The 14,238-nt window shown below is 37.8% G+C and overlaps 1 protein-coding gene across 1 annotated transcript in view; it reads left to right on the top strand.

Moving 5' to 3' along the window:
* Positions 1 to 14,238, top strand: part of PCLO (piccolo presynaptic cytomatrix protein) — a 397,938-nt gene that overhangs the window by 19,665 nt on the left and 364,035 nt on the right. The window contains exon 3 of the mRNA XM_080818063.1: positions 7,681 to 9,084. Within this exon, the coding sequence (XP_080674189.1) occupies positions 7,681 to 9,084 (1,404 nt within the window). The remainder of the gene's footprint in view (positions 1 to 7,680; positions 9,085 to 14,238) is intronic.

Here is a 14,238-nt window from a genome sequence, read left to right as displayed (position 1 = left end):
AATTTTTAAATGAAATAAGAGGACTTCAATAAGCTCTTTGCAAACACAGCCTAACTAAAACTCTTGGATTGCAGGCTACAAAATTGTGGAATAGTTCAAGGTGCATGTTAATCATTCAAGGCATCAGAGTTGGAATTTGCCATATGAGAAGCAGCTCAGAAGTGTTAACGCATAGTGTATCTAAGTTCGATTTACCGATTTGGGATCCTCCTCTCTTTTTGTGGCTGTAATAGAGTACAAAGATATTTTCATGTTTGTGCATACATACATACAGTAACTATTTTTTAAATTCTGCTTTGATGAAAGTGGTTTTCTGGTTTTAGACTGCTTTGACAAACATTAAACTATGCTTTTATCATTTGATCCTATTTTTTGAGGATTTATACATGTTATTTCCAGTATTTGGTAAATATTATTATGGTTTAGGAAGGAAAACGTTTGGTGTATGTTTCACAAGATATGGTGAGGGCTGCTGAATTATGCAGCAGAAATTATAATCCACACACTTTCAGAGAGATGTATCCATCCAACTTCTGGATGGATTGTTTTAAATAAAACTGTTGCACCCACTTGCTAAGCATGTCATCACAGTTCTGAGAAATGCTAATGTCCTGGTTTTAGCTAAAATAAATTGTGCATTAATATGCATAGCTAAAGATGTCAACCACAGTGAGCCATCTGCAGCCAGACTGCTGTCAGTGAGTCGCTGCCTCTGTGGAGGAGGTCATGTGGCTTAGGCAATCCTCGAGGAGCAGAAAACAATCTGTTTTCACGCGATAGCTTGCTTTCCTATTTATAATATGATACATTATGTGATTATGTAATATATGTTATGTAATTATATTTTCTGTGGCATTTGAACTAAATAATATAAATAACATATTCAGTAAATATTTGAAGATAATTTGATGAAAAATAGGAAAAAAGTTCAGAATAGTTGATGAGAAGTTGGTGCTTTCTTTTTAGTCCATGTGAAAGAGGAGGGAAGAAGTAGTAATTGGAGAAGAATCGAAAGCACTGTCTGAGTCTAAATGTTCAAACTATGCCAGGAAGAGTTGAGAAGGGACAGACCTGGAAAAGTTAAGCGATAAAGGAGGAAATTCAGTGTGGACCCGAAAGATGGGTAGCATTCTGGTGAATGCAGGAGGAATACACATTGTGCATTGTGACTCACGTGTGAGAGAATGAGGATACTGCCACGATGGAGTAAGTGGTACATGCGGATGTCACAGTTTGCAGAAAAGATTAGTTGTTACGCTTTCAGAAGTAAGAATCCACCAGTCTTTATTGTATAGGAACAGGCAGGATGAAAGCATAACTGAAGAAAATTTATTCAACAGCAAATGTGAATGGTGTGAACACAGCAAGTATAAATTCCCAAAGTTGTGTTATTCTTTTGATGTTCCATTATTCCAAGTACTATGCTGTGTTGAGCAGAGATTCCATTATAAATTTTATGTAGATTTTATGTTTAAAATTTCCAGTTTGGAGTGCACTGAAGGGTAGATGTTAGTCATTAGGCCTTCTGGACTTTGTGTGTGTGTGTGTGTGTGTGTGTGTGTGTGTGAAATATTCATTCCATTTTGAAGCTAAATAGATGAATAATAGCTGTGAGCAAGAATATGCTTTAACTCTAGAACCCTAACATTTGCCAACTCACCTCAATGCTTAGATGCATCGAGTTAATTATCGTCAATTATTACTGCAGACATACTCTTAAAATTCTGAATGTAATTTTTAGTAATCAGTAATAATCAAAACTTTGGGTAACTTTTTTTTGATAGTGGCAACATTAATTGAAACTCTCTAGGTGAAACTCACAACCTTAAGTGGTACTTCTTGAGACCTCTAAATAACACATTTATGATTATCCATCAAAGTTCTTAGCCAATGAATTTGTATTACTGTATGTCATAGCTCTAATAAATAACCCAGAGGATAGGATTCAACAGGGAGGTGTGTTTTAGTAATTATACTGCAGGTCTATGTTAGGGTATACAGTGACCTGAGAATGAGCAGAAATCGTGGCTAACCAGTCTCTTATCCCATTTACTCAGATTATTAAGTTAGAGGAGTGAATGAACGACTTTGTGTGTTTCTTTTTTCCTTTCCTCAGAACTAATTGAATTATGGTAGCTCATTAAACAGTTGTGTCTCCAGACCTTGAATTCCATTTATGTACTCTATAAGTAAGGGTATGGGTGGGAAAAGCAAAAGATGACTATTTTTTCCTGTTGTTTTATCAACTCTAGAATTTAGGAATAGGTGAAGCATGACATTTTTCAAATAAAGTTGGATTATTTCATTTTAATATTTATATATTGAAGATAAGACTTCTTTCTGGACACATTGATATAGTTATGGGCTTCCCTGGTATTGTTTCTTGTATTTTTCCCATCATTTATCTGGTTGATGTGGATGATTATAGTGTAATGTTAGGGAATAAGTGCTAGTTATTTTTTTTAAAGATTTTTAATTATTTATTTGGGAGAGAGAGTGGATGCACAAATGAGAGAGAGAGAAAGAGAGCGAGAGAGCACATGAGCAGGCAGGGGGAGAGGCAAAGGGAGAGGGAAAAGCAGACTCCCCGTTGAGCAGGGATCCTGAGGCAGGAATTGATCCCAGGACTCTGGGATCATGACCTGAGCCGAAGGCAGATGCTTAACCTACTGAGCCACCCAGGCGCCCCAATAACTGCACTTAGAACAGGTGCCCCAATAAGTGCTAGTTATAGGAAGTTATTATGAAATATTGGTAGAAGCCTTCTTCTGTGAGTCAGCCTTGGCCTTGGATATTGTTTGACTCCTGTGGCATGGGGAAGAAGTAATAAGGACTAAGATACTCTGAGATCCTCATTCATGGCTACGATGGAATGAAGACCCAATCATGTAGACATAGGAGAACCAACTATATTAGAGACATGGGTAACAAATGGAATGGGCAGCAAGTGTCTGAGGAAGTGATGGTAATAAATTAAGGTTCATTTCTGCTCAGACTTAGAAATAAGTGTTTAATTTTGGAAGTGAAACAGGCAGTGCCTTGAGGTGCAGAAAATATGTATGGTTAGTGGGTATGGTGATTATGAGGGACTCTTTGAGTTTGACTCAAAATGGGGATAAGTTGTTCATGGCATGCAACCAGAAAACAAAGGCAGCAGCGTGTCCTACAAACTGTGTAAACAGTGGGAATTAGCAGAGTAAACACAGGAAAGCTGTAGCTTGAAGAGCACAAACATTTTCAGTTAATTTATTTAATTCAAAACAGCTCAAAACTGTGGGCATCTGTCATGCTTAAAGGCTTAGTTAGACCCCAGGGCATCAGTGGAAAGACCACTACTGGGAAGTCCTTACTGTTTGTTACTTACTGTCTTTGGGGGATATAGACCTGAAAATAGATTGATGATATAAGTACTAGCATTTTATATTTCAAAATGATATATTTTGAAGTTCATGCAAAAGATTAACTTCATTTCACAGTTCTGGGAGAAGCATTGAGTTGCAAGGGGAAGTAGTTAGAGTCAACCAACCCCTTCTGTGGTTAGTGGTTTTACCCAGATGATCTTTTTGTGAGGCTGTAAAGAATCTAGACAATGACAAAGGCCAAGTGAGGGACGTTGGCTTTGGAAATGTGAAAAGAGATATAGGAAATTACCTTTCACAAGCAGTGCAGACATACTTGAGGAAAAATTGAGAATGTAGAGAAGTACCACAGGATTTCTAATTCTGATGACTGAGAGGAGAAAGGTGCTGTTATCACTCATTCATCTCCCTGCTGGCATGGTGGAAGACAAGGCCCCCCCGGAAAAGTACAAGGTGGTTTCTGATGCTGGGGTGGCTTGTGGACTTTTTCATTTTCTCAATTTATAGGAAGTTTGCTTTTGTTTTTGTTTTCCAGTTGAATCAGGGAATTGGAAATGCTTCTGTTTTCAGTGCTAGATTGTTAAGTGCTGAGATAAAAATCATTTCTAGTTGCAACAGATTTGGCCAGTAGAATTAAATATAAAAGGAGGCTCTTTGTAAAAAAAAAAAAAAAAAAAATCCTAAGAGGATAAAAAGCTTTTCATAATGTGTTCACTGCAATGATTTTAACCCATGTTCTAGCAGTGAGGAGGAACACTGAGGGGTCAAAATGGCTGTTATTTGTTTTTATCAAAATGAAGAAAATGTGGTCATTAAAGGGACAAAAGATGGGGCAGTGGAGTCTGTTCAGAAAAGGGGTGTGTTAAGAGAAAAGCAGAATTCTCCTCTGTGGAGAGGCAGTGATTTGGGTTTTCTACCTCTCTTCCCAGCTCTTCCCTGTGTCATTACGTGGAAACAAGAGTCATATACATTTATAAAATATAAGGAGACATTTGATTTTGGAATAAGGGCAATATAAAATGTATTTCCCACTACTAGTGTAAATTATGCATTTGGTATGCTGTGGTAGTGTTCTGATTTTACAGTGGTTTGAAAGTGGAATGAGAGCCTAGGTAGGCTCGCTACGCGTGAAGCTCTGAAGTTCACATCTTCACATCTGAGGAAGTATTCAGTGGGGAGGGTGTGAGGAAGTTTCCTGTTAGGAAGAAAGGAAAAAAATAGTCATCACCGTATCATCAGATACTTAGTACATATCTATAATCTTCAAGTTATATGTTAACTTGTTTCTTATCTGACTTTTTTACTACAGCGTAGTCTCCAGGAGGATGGAGATTCTTGTCTCTTATTCTGTGCTCTGTGCCAAGTAGAAGTTGCTCAATAAATACTTGAATAACAAATGAGTAGGTGGCTTGGGCGCCTGGGTGGCTCAGTTGGTTGAGAGTCAGATTCTTGGTTTCAGCTCAGGTCATGACCTCAGAGTAATGAGATTGAGCGTTGCATTGGGCTCTGTGCTCAGTGGAGAGAGTCTGCTTGAGAATCTCCCTCTCCTTATGCCCCTCCCCTCCATGTTCTCTCTCCCTCAAATAAATAAATCTTTAAAAAAAATAAACAAACAGGTGGGGATGCCTGGCTAACTCAGTGGAACATGAGACTTGATCTTCAGTTGTGAGTTCAAGCCCCACATTGGATGTGGAGCTTACTAAAAAAGAAAAAATAATTAAAAAGGAATAGGTGAATGGATTTTGCTTCTGCTTTGGTTATAACAATCATCGAACAGATTAAGAGCCACTAACTACAATGCAAGTCAGTAACCCTAGGGATTTATAATTTACTGTGGTTAACGTAGATGCACATCTCATAATGTTTTACAGGAAAAAAAAATCAGTGACAGAGCATAGGTAAAGAATTATGCTTTTAATTACATTTTCTTTTGTCTGCATAATTATGAGGTGATGTCTCATTTAAGGTTGTGGAAAAAGACAAATGAGCAAAAATGAACAGTAGAATAGCAGAAGTGACATTGACAGTAGGGGAGATGGTCGAGTAGGTAAAAGTTTATTTATGGAGGAGTTTATGTCCATCAAGAAGGGGGTAAAGTAGAGTGAAAGTTTCCTTAAATTCTAGCTCACCTTTCATCAGGGTACCGGCATAAGTAGCAATTGCTTATGTTTTGGAATTCAGATATTTATATAATAAAAAGTTATTTTGTGAAATGCCTCAAACATACAGAAAAGTAAATATTAAAAATATTGCAAGTACACAGATACTCAGTACTCTTACCGAAAGCAAATGTAATGAACACTTTCTACCCATTTTTAACAAATGTTTTAATTTTACTTCATTTCACATTTTAAAACAGAAATATAACATGTTAGAGTTGACAATCTCTTTAACCTTCTCTAAACAAAAGTTTGCTTTCCCTGGGATTGCAAAATAAGCCCTTTTATACAAGTGCATGAGTTTAAATGATTCAGCGTGCTTTTTTACCTTAAAGCCATTATATTAAGAAAATCATTCAATAAAGTTTTGTTTTCTTACTAAAACAGCTTCACAGTATAAACCATTAAATGACAAAAGTTTTTAAGAGTTTAGGAAAGGCTATTTCAATTTCTTTTCAAAAGGAAGTTGTTTGCCCATAGGAACATGCTTTTTGCCAGCCTAACACTTCATACTTTCATATTGTGGAAAACTTTTCCAGTAACTCTGTTCCACATATTTAGTTGTTCACCATTAGACTTCTGTACAGAGAATCTCAGTGCTGAACTGGTAACATTGGTTATTTTGGTTGGAGAAGATTGTATCATATAGAATTTGATGTTCTGAATTACTTTGGAAGTATTTAAAATTTTGTATAATATGCACATATTATTTTGGAATTTAAAGAAGGTAAATGCCAAACATAGGTACTTTTATTTATCTTTTTATTATTTATTTATTTTTTAATTTAAATTCAATTAGCCAACAGATAGTACATCATTAGTTTTTGATGTAGTGTTCAAGTGCTCATCCCATCATGTGCCCTCCTTAATGCCCATCACCTAGTTACCCCGTCCCCCTACCCACCTCCCTTTACACAACCCTCAGTTTGTTTCCCAGAGTCAGGAGTCTCTCATGGTTCGTCTCTCTCTGATTTTCCCTCATTTAGTTTTGCCTCCCTTACCCCTCTGATCCTCTGTGCTATACCTTATATTCTACATATGCGTCAAACCATATGGTGATTGTCTTTCTCTGATTGACATATGCTATCCATAGATACTTTTAAATTATGTTCTAAAATAAGTATCCAATTCAGCATCTTTTTATAATTGGTACAACATGAAGTGAACAGATGTACTTACTCCTATACCTGTGTTTATATATGTGTTGTATATCTCACATCTATATATATCTCACCGGCTGAATAAGTATATTGCTTCCTTACATTGCTCTTTCTAGTATATTCATAAAATTATAAGGAAACAATAGTTCCTCTGTTAAATCATGCTATTTTTTTATGATAATTTGAAGAGATGTCATTGGTTTTTCTTTATTTTCTTAACAGAGAATGTTCTCTTTCTAACCCAGTGTGGTTAACAATTTTTGTTTTCACACATTTGATTATGTCGCCTTGGAGGGGAAAGTAATGCTCTGCTAATTTAAGAAATTAGCAATGTGTTAATAATTTGACAGGCTTACACTGGGTTGTATAACTAAAATCTGTATATGAGCCACCAATAGAAAAAATATCTAATGGAAGTAATTTATGGAATCTAATTTGTTATAATTCATCTTTTTATGATACAGTGTTTCCTATTTCTGTGAGTACAAATCAGGGGCAAAGATTAACAAAATTAGGGGTGCCTGGGTAGCTCATTTGGTTTAGCAAGCAGCTGCCTTTGGCTCAGCTCATGATCCCAGTGTCCTGAGATGGAGCTCCACATTGGGCTCCCTGCTCAGTGGGAAGTCTACTAATCCCTCTCCCTCTGCTGCTCCCCCTGCTGTGTTCTTTCACTGGCACTCTTCCTTTCTTTCAAATAAATAAATAAAATCTTTTGAAAAAACACAAAATAAAATTAACATTAGAAAAAAATACAACTTTATGATCATTTTTACTTTTTATTTGCCCAGTAATATAGAGTGCTTAATTCTCTGAGGTTCACTAATTATATTTCTGTGTAATTAACATTATAATATTTTAATATAAATTAAGTAAAATAATTTGGGATCTATATGTTTCAAGTGAGGAGCGACATAGTTTCAAACGGTACCAAGCATTTTTAAAATTACGTTTTGTGTCTTCACATTGTTACTGTCTCTGACCCTTATTTCATATTATTTCTAGATAAAAGAGTGGCTCTGTTTAAACTGTCAGATGAAAAGAGCTCTAGGAGGTGATCTGGCTCCAGTTCCACCGTCCCCTCAGCCCAAACCGAAGACCGCCCCCGTGACTCCTCCATCCGCAGTGAGCAAACCGTCTCCACAGCCACAGCAGACTTCTCCAAAGAAGGATACTGTACCCAAGCAGGATCTCTCAAAGGCCCCTGAGTCTAAAAAGCCCCCGCCACTAGTGAAACAACCAACCATTCACGGATCTCCCCCACTCGCAGCCAAGCAGCCTCCTGTGGCCGAGTCCTCATCCAAGCCGGCCCCTCCCAAAGAGCCTTCGGTCCTCTCTGAGCAGGCCAAGGTCCCCATGGCTGAGGATAAACCAAAGCAGCCTAAGACCGTGAAACCAGCCACAGACGTTGTGTCTTCAGCACCAATAGCAGCAAAACCTGATACTCCAAGCTCCAAAGTACAGTCGGATGATCAACAGATAACAGCCCCTCCTCCAAAAACAGATGCTGCCAAACCCTCACAGAGTTTTCCACCAACGGGAGAAAAAGTCACCCCCATCGATTCTAAAGTCATTCCCCGACCTGCATCAGATTCAAAAATTCTTTCACACCCTGGGCCTAGTTCAGAGACTAAAGGTCAAAAGCAAGTTGATTCAGTTCAAAAGAAGGAAGAACCCAAGAAAGCACAAACCAAAATGAGTCCGAAGCCAGATGCCAAGCCGATGCCAAAAGGATCACCTCCGGCCCCAGGCCCACGACCTACCACTGGCCAAACTGCGCCCCCATCTCAGCAGCCCCCGAAGCCTCAGGAGCAGTCAAGACGCTTCAGTCTGAATCTGGGAAGTATCACTGATGCCCCCAGATCCCAGCCCACGACACCTCAAGAAACCGTGACTGGAAAGCTCTTTGGGTTTGGAGCATCGATCTTCAGCCAGGCATCAAGTTTGATCTCCACCGCAGGCCAGCCTGGGTCTCAGTCTCAGAGCGGGCCTGGGGCCCCGACAAAACAAGGCCCTCCTCCTCCACAGCCACCTCCTCAGGGGCCACCCAAAGCCACAGGTCAGGGGCCACCAGCACCCGCAAAGGTTATCCCTGTGAAAAAAGAAACGAAAGCTCCAGTGGCTGAAAAGTCAGAGCCCAAAGCTGAACAAGTTCCAACCATAAAAAGAACAGAAATTGAAAAGAAGCCTCTGCTTGTTAAGGATAGCAAACCTTCAGCAGCGGAGCCTCAAAAGCCTGTCCTAACGCCCAAGGTAGAGAAGACTCCCAAACCAGAATCAACCTGTCCTCTCTGCAAAACTGAACTCAATGTCGGTTCGAAGGAGCCTCCTAACTTCAATACTTGCACGGAATGCAAAAATCAAGTGTGTAATCTCTGTGGATTTAACCCTACACCACACTTGACAGAGGTAAGCAATTTATATACTTACGGATATGAGCATATCATGTTTATAAACTTTGAAGTATTTTGGTAGCCGAAATTCTGAGCAAGAAATGTCCCCTAAAACAAAAATACCCATTTCTAGAAAGAAGGTTTATCAATATTGATGGCACAGTTGAAGTTTCAATTACTTATTTCAGGCTTAATTTCTTATTAAAAGTTCATATAATTGTATCTCTTCTGGATTATGCACCAGAATTAAGAAGGTGAAATAAGCTGACAATTTAAAATAACAATTATCCCAATTCTTTGTGCAGTCAAATGCTCTACCACTGAGCTATACCCCCTATCCCAATTCTTTATGAATGAAAGACATGTAGCTTTGGAGTACCATGTGGTTTTTCACTTACTCACACCAAGTAGTAGTTGTAATTTACTGTTCCCATAATCTTCGGTCCTTCCTGCTTCTACTACCTTGGAGAAAGTTTTGGTTGCTTACAGATCCATAAAGAACATGAATTTGTTATGTTACAAACACTCTTAAGCACTTAGTGTAAGTTAGTAATATTGACGACTACAAAACAGTGGTTTGAACTTATTAGGTCTAGACTTTTTATAATTCTCTTTGAGCTATTATCTGCCATAAATATAATAGAGAACTTTCATAAGAAGTGTGCAAAAAACCAAAAACAAATGCAAAACAAAAACAGATACATGGGTTTCAGTGACTGATGTCAAGGAACTGTGTTTCTTAATTTTTTTCTTAATGGGATGACGAGACATTTTCTCCATGGTGTAAATGACCAAAACATAGATGGGCAAATTTCTACCTATTAGAGTTATAAAAGAATGAATCTGTAAACATTATGGATGTGTTCGGCTGTTAGAATATTTAGATCTTGGGAAACTGAGGGGTTAAATGATTATTGCTGTCTTAGATGTTTAATAGACTTTTTGGGATTGGATTTTAAATAATTGTTGTTTTTACACAAATCAGAAATACTTAAGGATTATTTTATTCACTCTCTTTGATTTTGCAATTCATTGGAGTGGATAAATTGAATAGATTTTAGCAACTATACAGAAGAAGGTTTAGAGATTCTTGGTGTTGTTTTTGAGTTAAAATTTTTTAGAGAACAAATTATACATTTTTTTATTTTTTACTTTTAAAAGACGTTAGGTTGCTTTGAAATAATGAGCATCAAGTGAAAGCATTTTTTCTACAGACCTAAGCAGATTTTTATCGTCTTTATCTGTGAAGAATAGAGTTAACTGAGAACCATTTTAAAGGCAGATAAAATTTGGTTTCCCTCAGCACTTCATGAGTGGTAACAACTATAATTATTACTTACAGCGGTTTGGATTCATTGCAAAAGCAAAACAAAAAGCAAACCTTAAATTTCTCCCATATATTTAGGAGAGTTGTGTATTCGTGAAGCAGAAAATTTTGGTTTTACCATTATAATTGTATTTATTTCATAGACTTAGAGAATTTTGCCCTTTAATGAGGAGCTGATGGTGTCAACACAGTATAGTTTAATAGGTATAAAACAAATGGCATCACTAAAAACAAAACAATGTCTACATTTGAAATGTATTTTGGCACACTAAAAAAAAAAGTGTAGTGTGGAGGGAGGATTGTGTGTGTGCGTGTGTGTGTGTGTACATATATGTATATGTATATATTTGGACCACAGTAATTATGAGAATCCAGTTAGTGTCTTGGAGATATGAAATGAGAGCCCTTGGGTAGAAAGGTGATAAACTTTTTAGGAAAATCTTTGGCTTTGTTTGTGTTGGTAAAATTATAATTTGGGGAGGTGCTCATTTGAAAAGGAGATTTCTTAAAGCACAGAATTTCCTAGGCCATGTGTGAAATTTCAGGAGTTTGAAAATATAAGTGGTCTCAAGTATTTAAGTGGTTTAGGTGAAATCCTATTTTATTTTTTATTTTTTTTAAAGATTTTATTTATTTATTTGACAGAGAGCACAAGTAGGCAGAGAGGCAGGCAGAGAGAGAGAGAGGAGGAAGCAGGCTCCCTGTGGAGGAGAGAGCCTGATGCGGGGCTTGATCCCAGGACCCTGGGATCATGACCTGAGCGGAAGGCAGAGGTTTTAACCCACTGAGCCACCCAGGCGCCCCGTGAAATCCTATTTTAAATATCATCACTGGGATCACTGTTACTCAGAGTGTTTTGGTGTGTGGTAATTTATTTGAATTTGGAAGATGTTTCAGAGGAGAAAAAAAAATGATATAACAAAAGCAGTTGTCTAGTGTTCCTACCTTAACTGAACGTGCTAATCCATGTGAAATTTTTTTTTTTTTTAAGATTTTATTTATTTATTTGACAGAGAGAGATCACAAGTAGACACAGAGAGAGAGAGAGGAGGAAGCAGGTTCCCTGCCCAGCAGAGAGCCCTATACGAGACTCGTTCCCAGGACCCTGAGATCATGACCTGAGCCGAAGGCAGCGGCTTAAACCACTGAGCCACCCAGGCGCCCCCCATGTGAAGTTTTGAGTTAGTAGAAGGTCTTAATGCCCTCCAGCCTTTAGGTAAAGTCCGTTGGCTGACATGTATCAAGGGAGTGAATGATGGTGGTTGAGTGATTCAGTGTTCAAATACCCCAAAGGACTTGAGAGGATGGGCACAAGGAGCTAGTTGAAAAGAGAGGCACATTGTGTTTGCATGTGTGTGTACATACATACACATACATTTCTAGAAAATCTTAAGTACGATTTACAGGCTTAGCTTATGATGCTCTCTGAGAGTTCTTACTACTAATCTCTCCTCATTTCCTTCAGTTAGGAGCGATGAGTGAAGCACCTTCTCCCTGATCCTTGCTTTATTTCTATGCTTTCTGCATTCTGCTTGTGATTTTTATTTTTTGTTAACCTCCTATTTTATGCTTTTTTCTTATAGTTCTAGGGGGCACATTCAGAAAATACTCAGACTTTATACCTGCAATGCAAAGAAGTGGTATTTCTAAGAAAGGAATCAACTACTTCCGTTTATTTTTTCTGACAAGGCACATTACATTTAACTCTCTATTATAAGCCTCTGCTTCTACTCTACCTTATCACTGCGAGACAGGTCTTTTCCTCTGGGTACCACTCTGCCTTCCCCTTTTGCTGTTCTGTTTCTCTGGTGGCAAGAAGAGCTGGTTATGGTTAGTCATGAGTTAGGGAGCTATGGAGAGGGGACTTCCCCCTCCCCTGCCTATTTATCAAACACACCTGTCTCTTAGGTTGCTTCCTGTTTCTCAAACACAGCATCCCCCACAACACCTGAGCTGTGCCAAGGGCTGCCTGCAGGGCCCTGGGGTGTAGCCAGGCTTCAGCCTGAGCCTCACGGTTTAACTCTTTGATGCCAAGTTTGTATAAGTGGCACCATAATCCAGTAGCCTCTGATAGCAAGGAAGAAGTCTCTTAGGCTTTAACTTTGGCCAACTCAGGGAATATTTTGTCTTAGAAAGGGTTTTAAAAGCAGCAGCAAGGTTTTTGGAAAAAGCTGGTCTTAGAGAATTTGGAAGCATCCTGAGAAGACAGCCTAAAACTGACAACCAGTTTACCTAGTGAATTTTAATAATTCTGGCTCAGTTCAAATGCAAAAGGACTCATAGTTACTTATTGTGGGTGTTGATGTTACTGTTTGTACCGTACCATTCAAAAGTAATTTTTTACTTTGGGAATAAAACTTAAGACTACATTTCCTCATGTTTCAGGAAGTTCTAAGGGTCATAATTTTGCTTTGTTAGTAAGATAATTATGCAGGGCCTGAGCGATGCAGGAATAGCTAGCAATTATTTGTCACTAGGCAACAGATGGGCCTTTTGAGCCAATTAAGACCCAGTGGTGTAACTGGGATCCCTTCAGATCTTTGGTCTCTTGCTGGGGTGGCTTCTGCCTTCTCTGTCACACCCTCAAGGAAAGCCTCATGGGCATGCGTTAGATTTCTTAGTTTGACAAACATGTATCTTGCTTTTATTTTAAAAATCATTACTTAGTACATTAAAAATCATATACCCCATACTAAAAAAGTGCTTAAGTGCACACACACACACACACACACACACAATTAAAAGCTGAAAGAATGATAAATCAATTAAGTCGAAAATAATTCTACGAATAATTGTTTTCAAAAGAATTACTTAATAGAGATACACATTCTGTGTGAGTATTTCTGACATGCGTGACAGGGATACTGATAGTACTTTATAACTTATGTGAGAGAGTTGACAAGTTCATGGCTTGAAATAAAATTTTTCGTTCTTAATTTTTAGGAGAATTTGACCTGTTGCTTTTTTATTAAGTAATATTTTGTCAGAACAAACAAATTTGGATTTAAGATAAACTTTTGTTAAAATAAATTTCAAGTACTTTCTCCATTAGTCTTCTATGCATTTTTATGTGGTTATTCTATCTGGTAGTTCTGTATTCAGTCTTAACATATGATTATACTATTTCCTCACATGATTAAAGACTTTGTACATATTATTAAAAATGATTATTAATTTTTTTGATACATGGATATATGTTTTTTCATACACATTCTTCTCACATTGGGGATTTAGGCTGTTCCATTTTTTTCATTATAAATAAGATGAATGTTTTTGGACTGATATTTTGTATTTTTAACTGTTTCCCAGGGAAAGTTTATTAGTACTAATCTTACTGAATCAGGGGACAAGGACCCTGAAGTATCAGGTTATCTTTGGAGATAGGATAACGTTTGACATCCCCACCGCAGGTGTCATGATTCCCTTCTTACTGCAGCTTCTCCATTCTCAAAAAAACCACTGAAATGGATATTTGCTAATTTGGAAGTCTAAAATTGCTATATATCATTCCTTTGATTTGTACTTCTTTGATTACCAGAAAGGTTATTTGGATATTACAGGTAAATAGACAATTCTCATTAGGATCCAGGCAAAACATTGTGTGGGGATTATGGGAAAAGGTAAACTGCTGTCACTGTTGATGGTTTGGTTTTTTGTTTTTGTTTTTGCAACAGGCTGGTATTTGACGGCATTTTTCTGACATCAATCTTGTTAGGTAGGTTTTACAGTGATTTTAGAGATTGGGAGAATGGATGTCAGAGCAGGGTAGCTATCAAACTGTAGAGGTAGAATTCAGAGGCTGAGCCAGTGGGCTCTCTCCTGTCCTATATGTGAGTAACATGG

Source organism: Martes martes (genome assembly GCF_963455335.1).
Source record: "Martes martes genome assembly, chromosome: 11".
NCBI lineage: Eukaryota > Metazoa > Chordata > Mammalia > Carnivora > Mustelidae > Martes > Martes martes.
The sequence above is the reverse complement of the archived record's forward strand: the minus strand, read 5'-3'. Positions and strand labels throughout refer to the sequence as shown.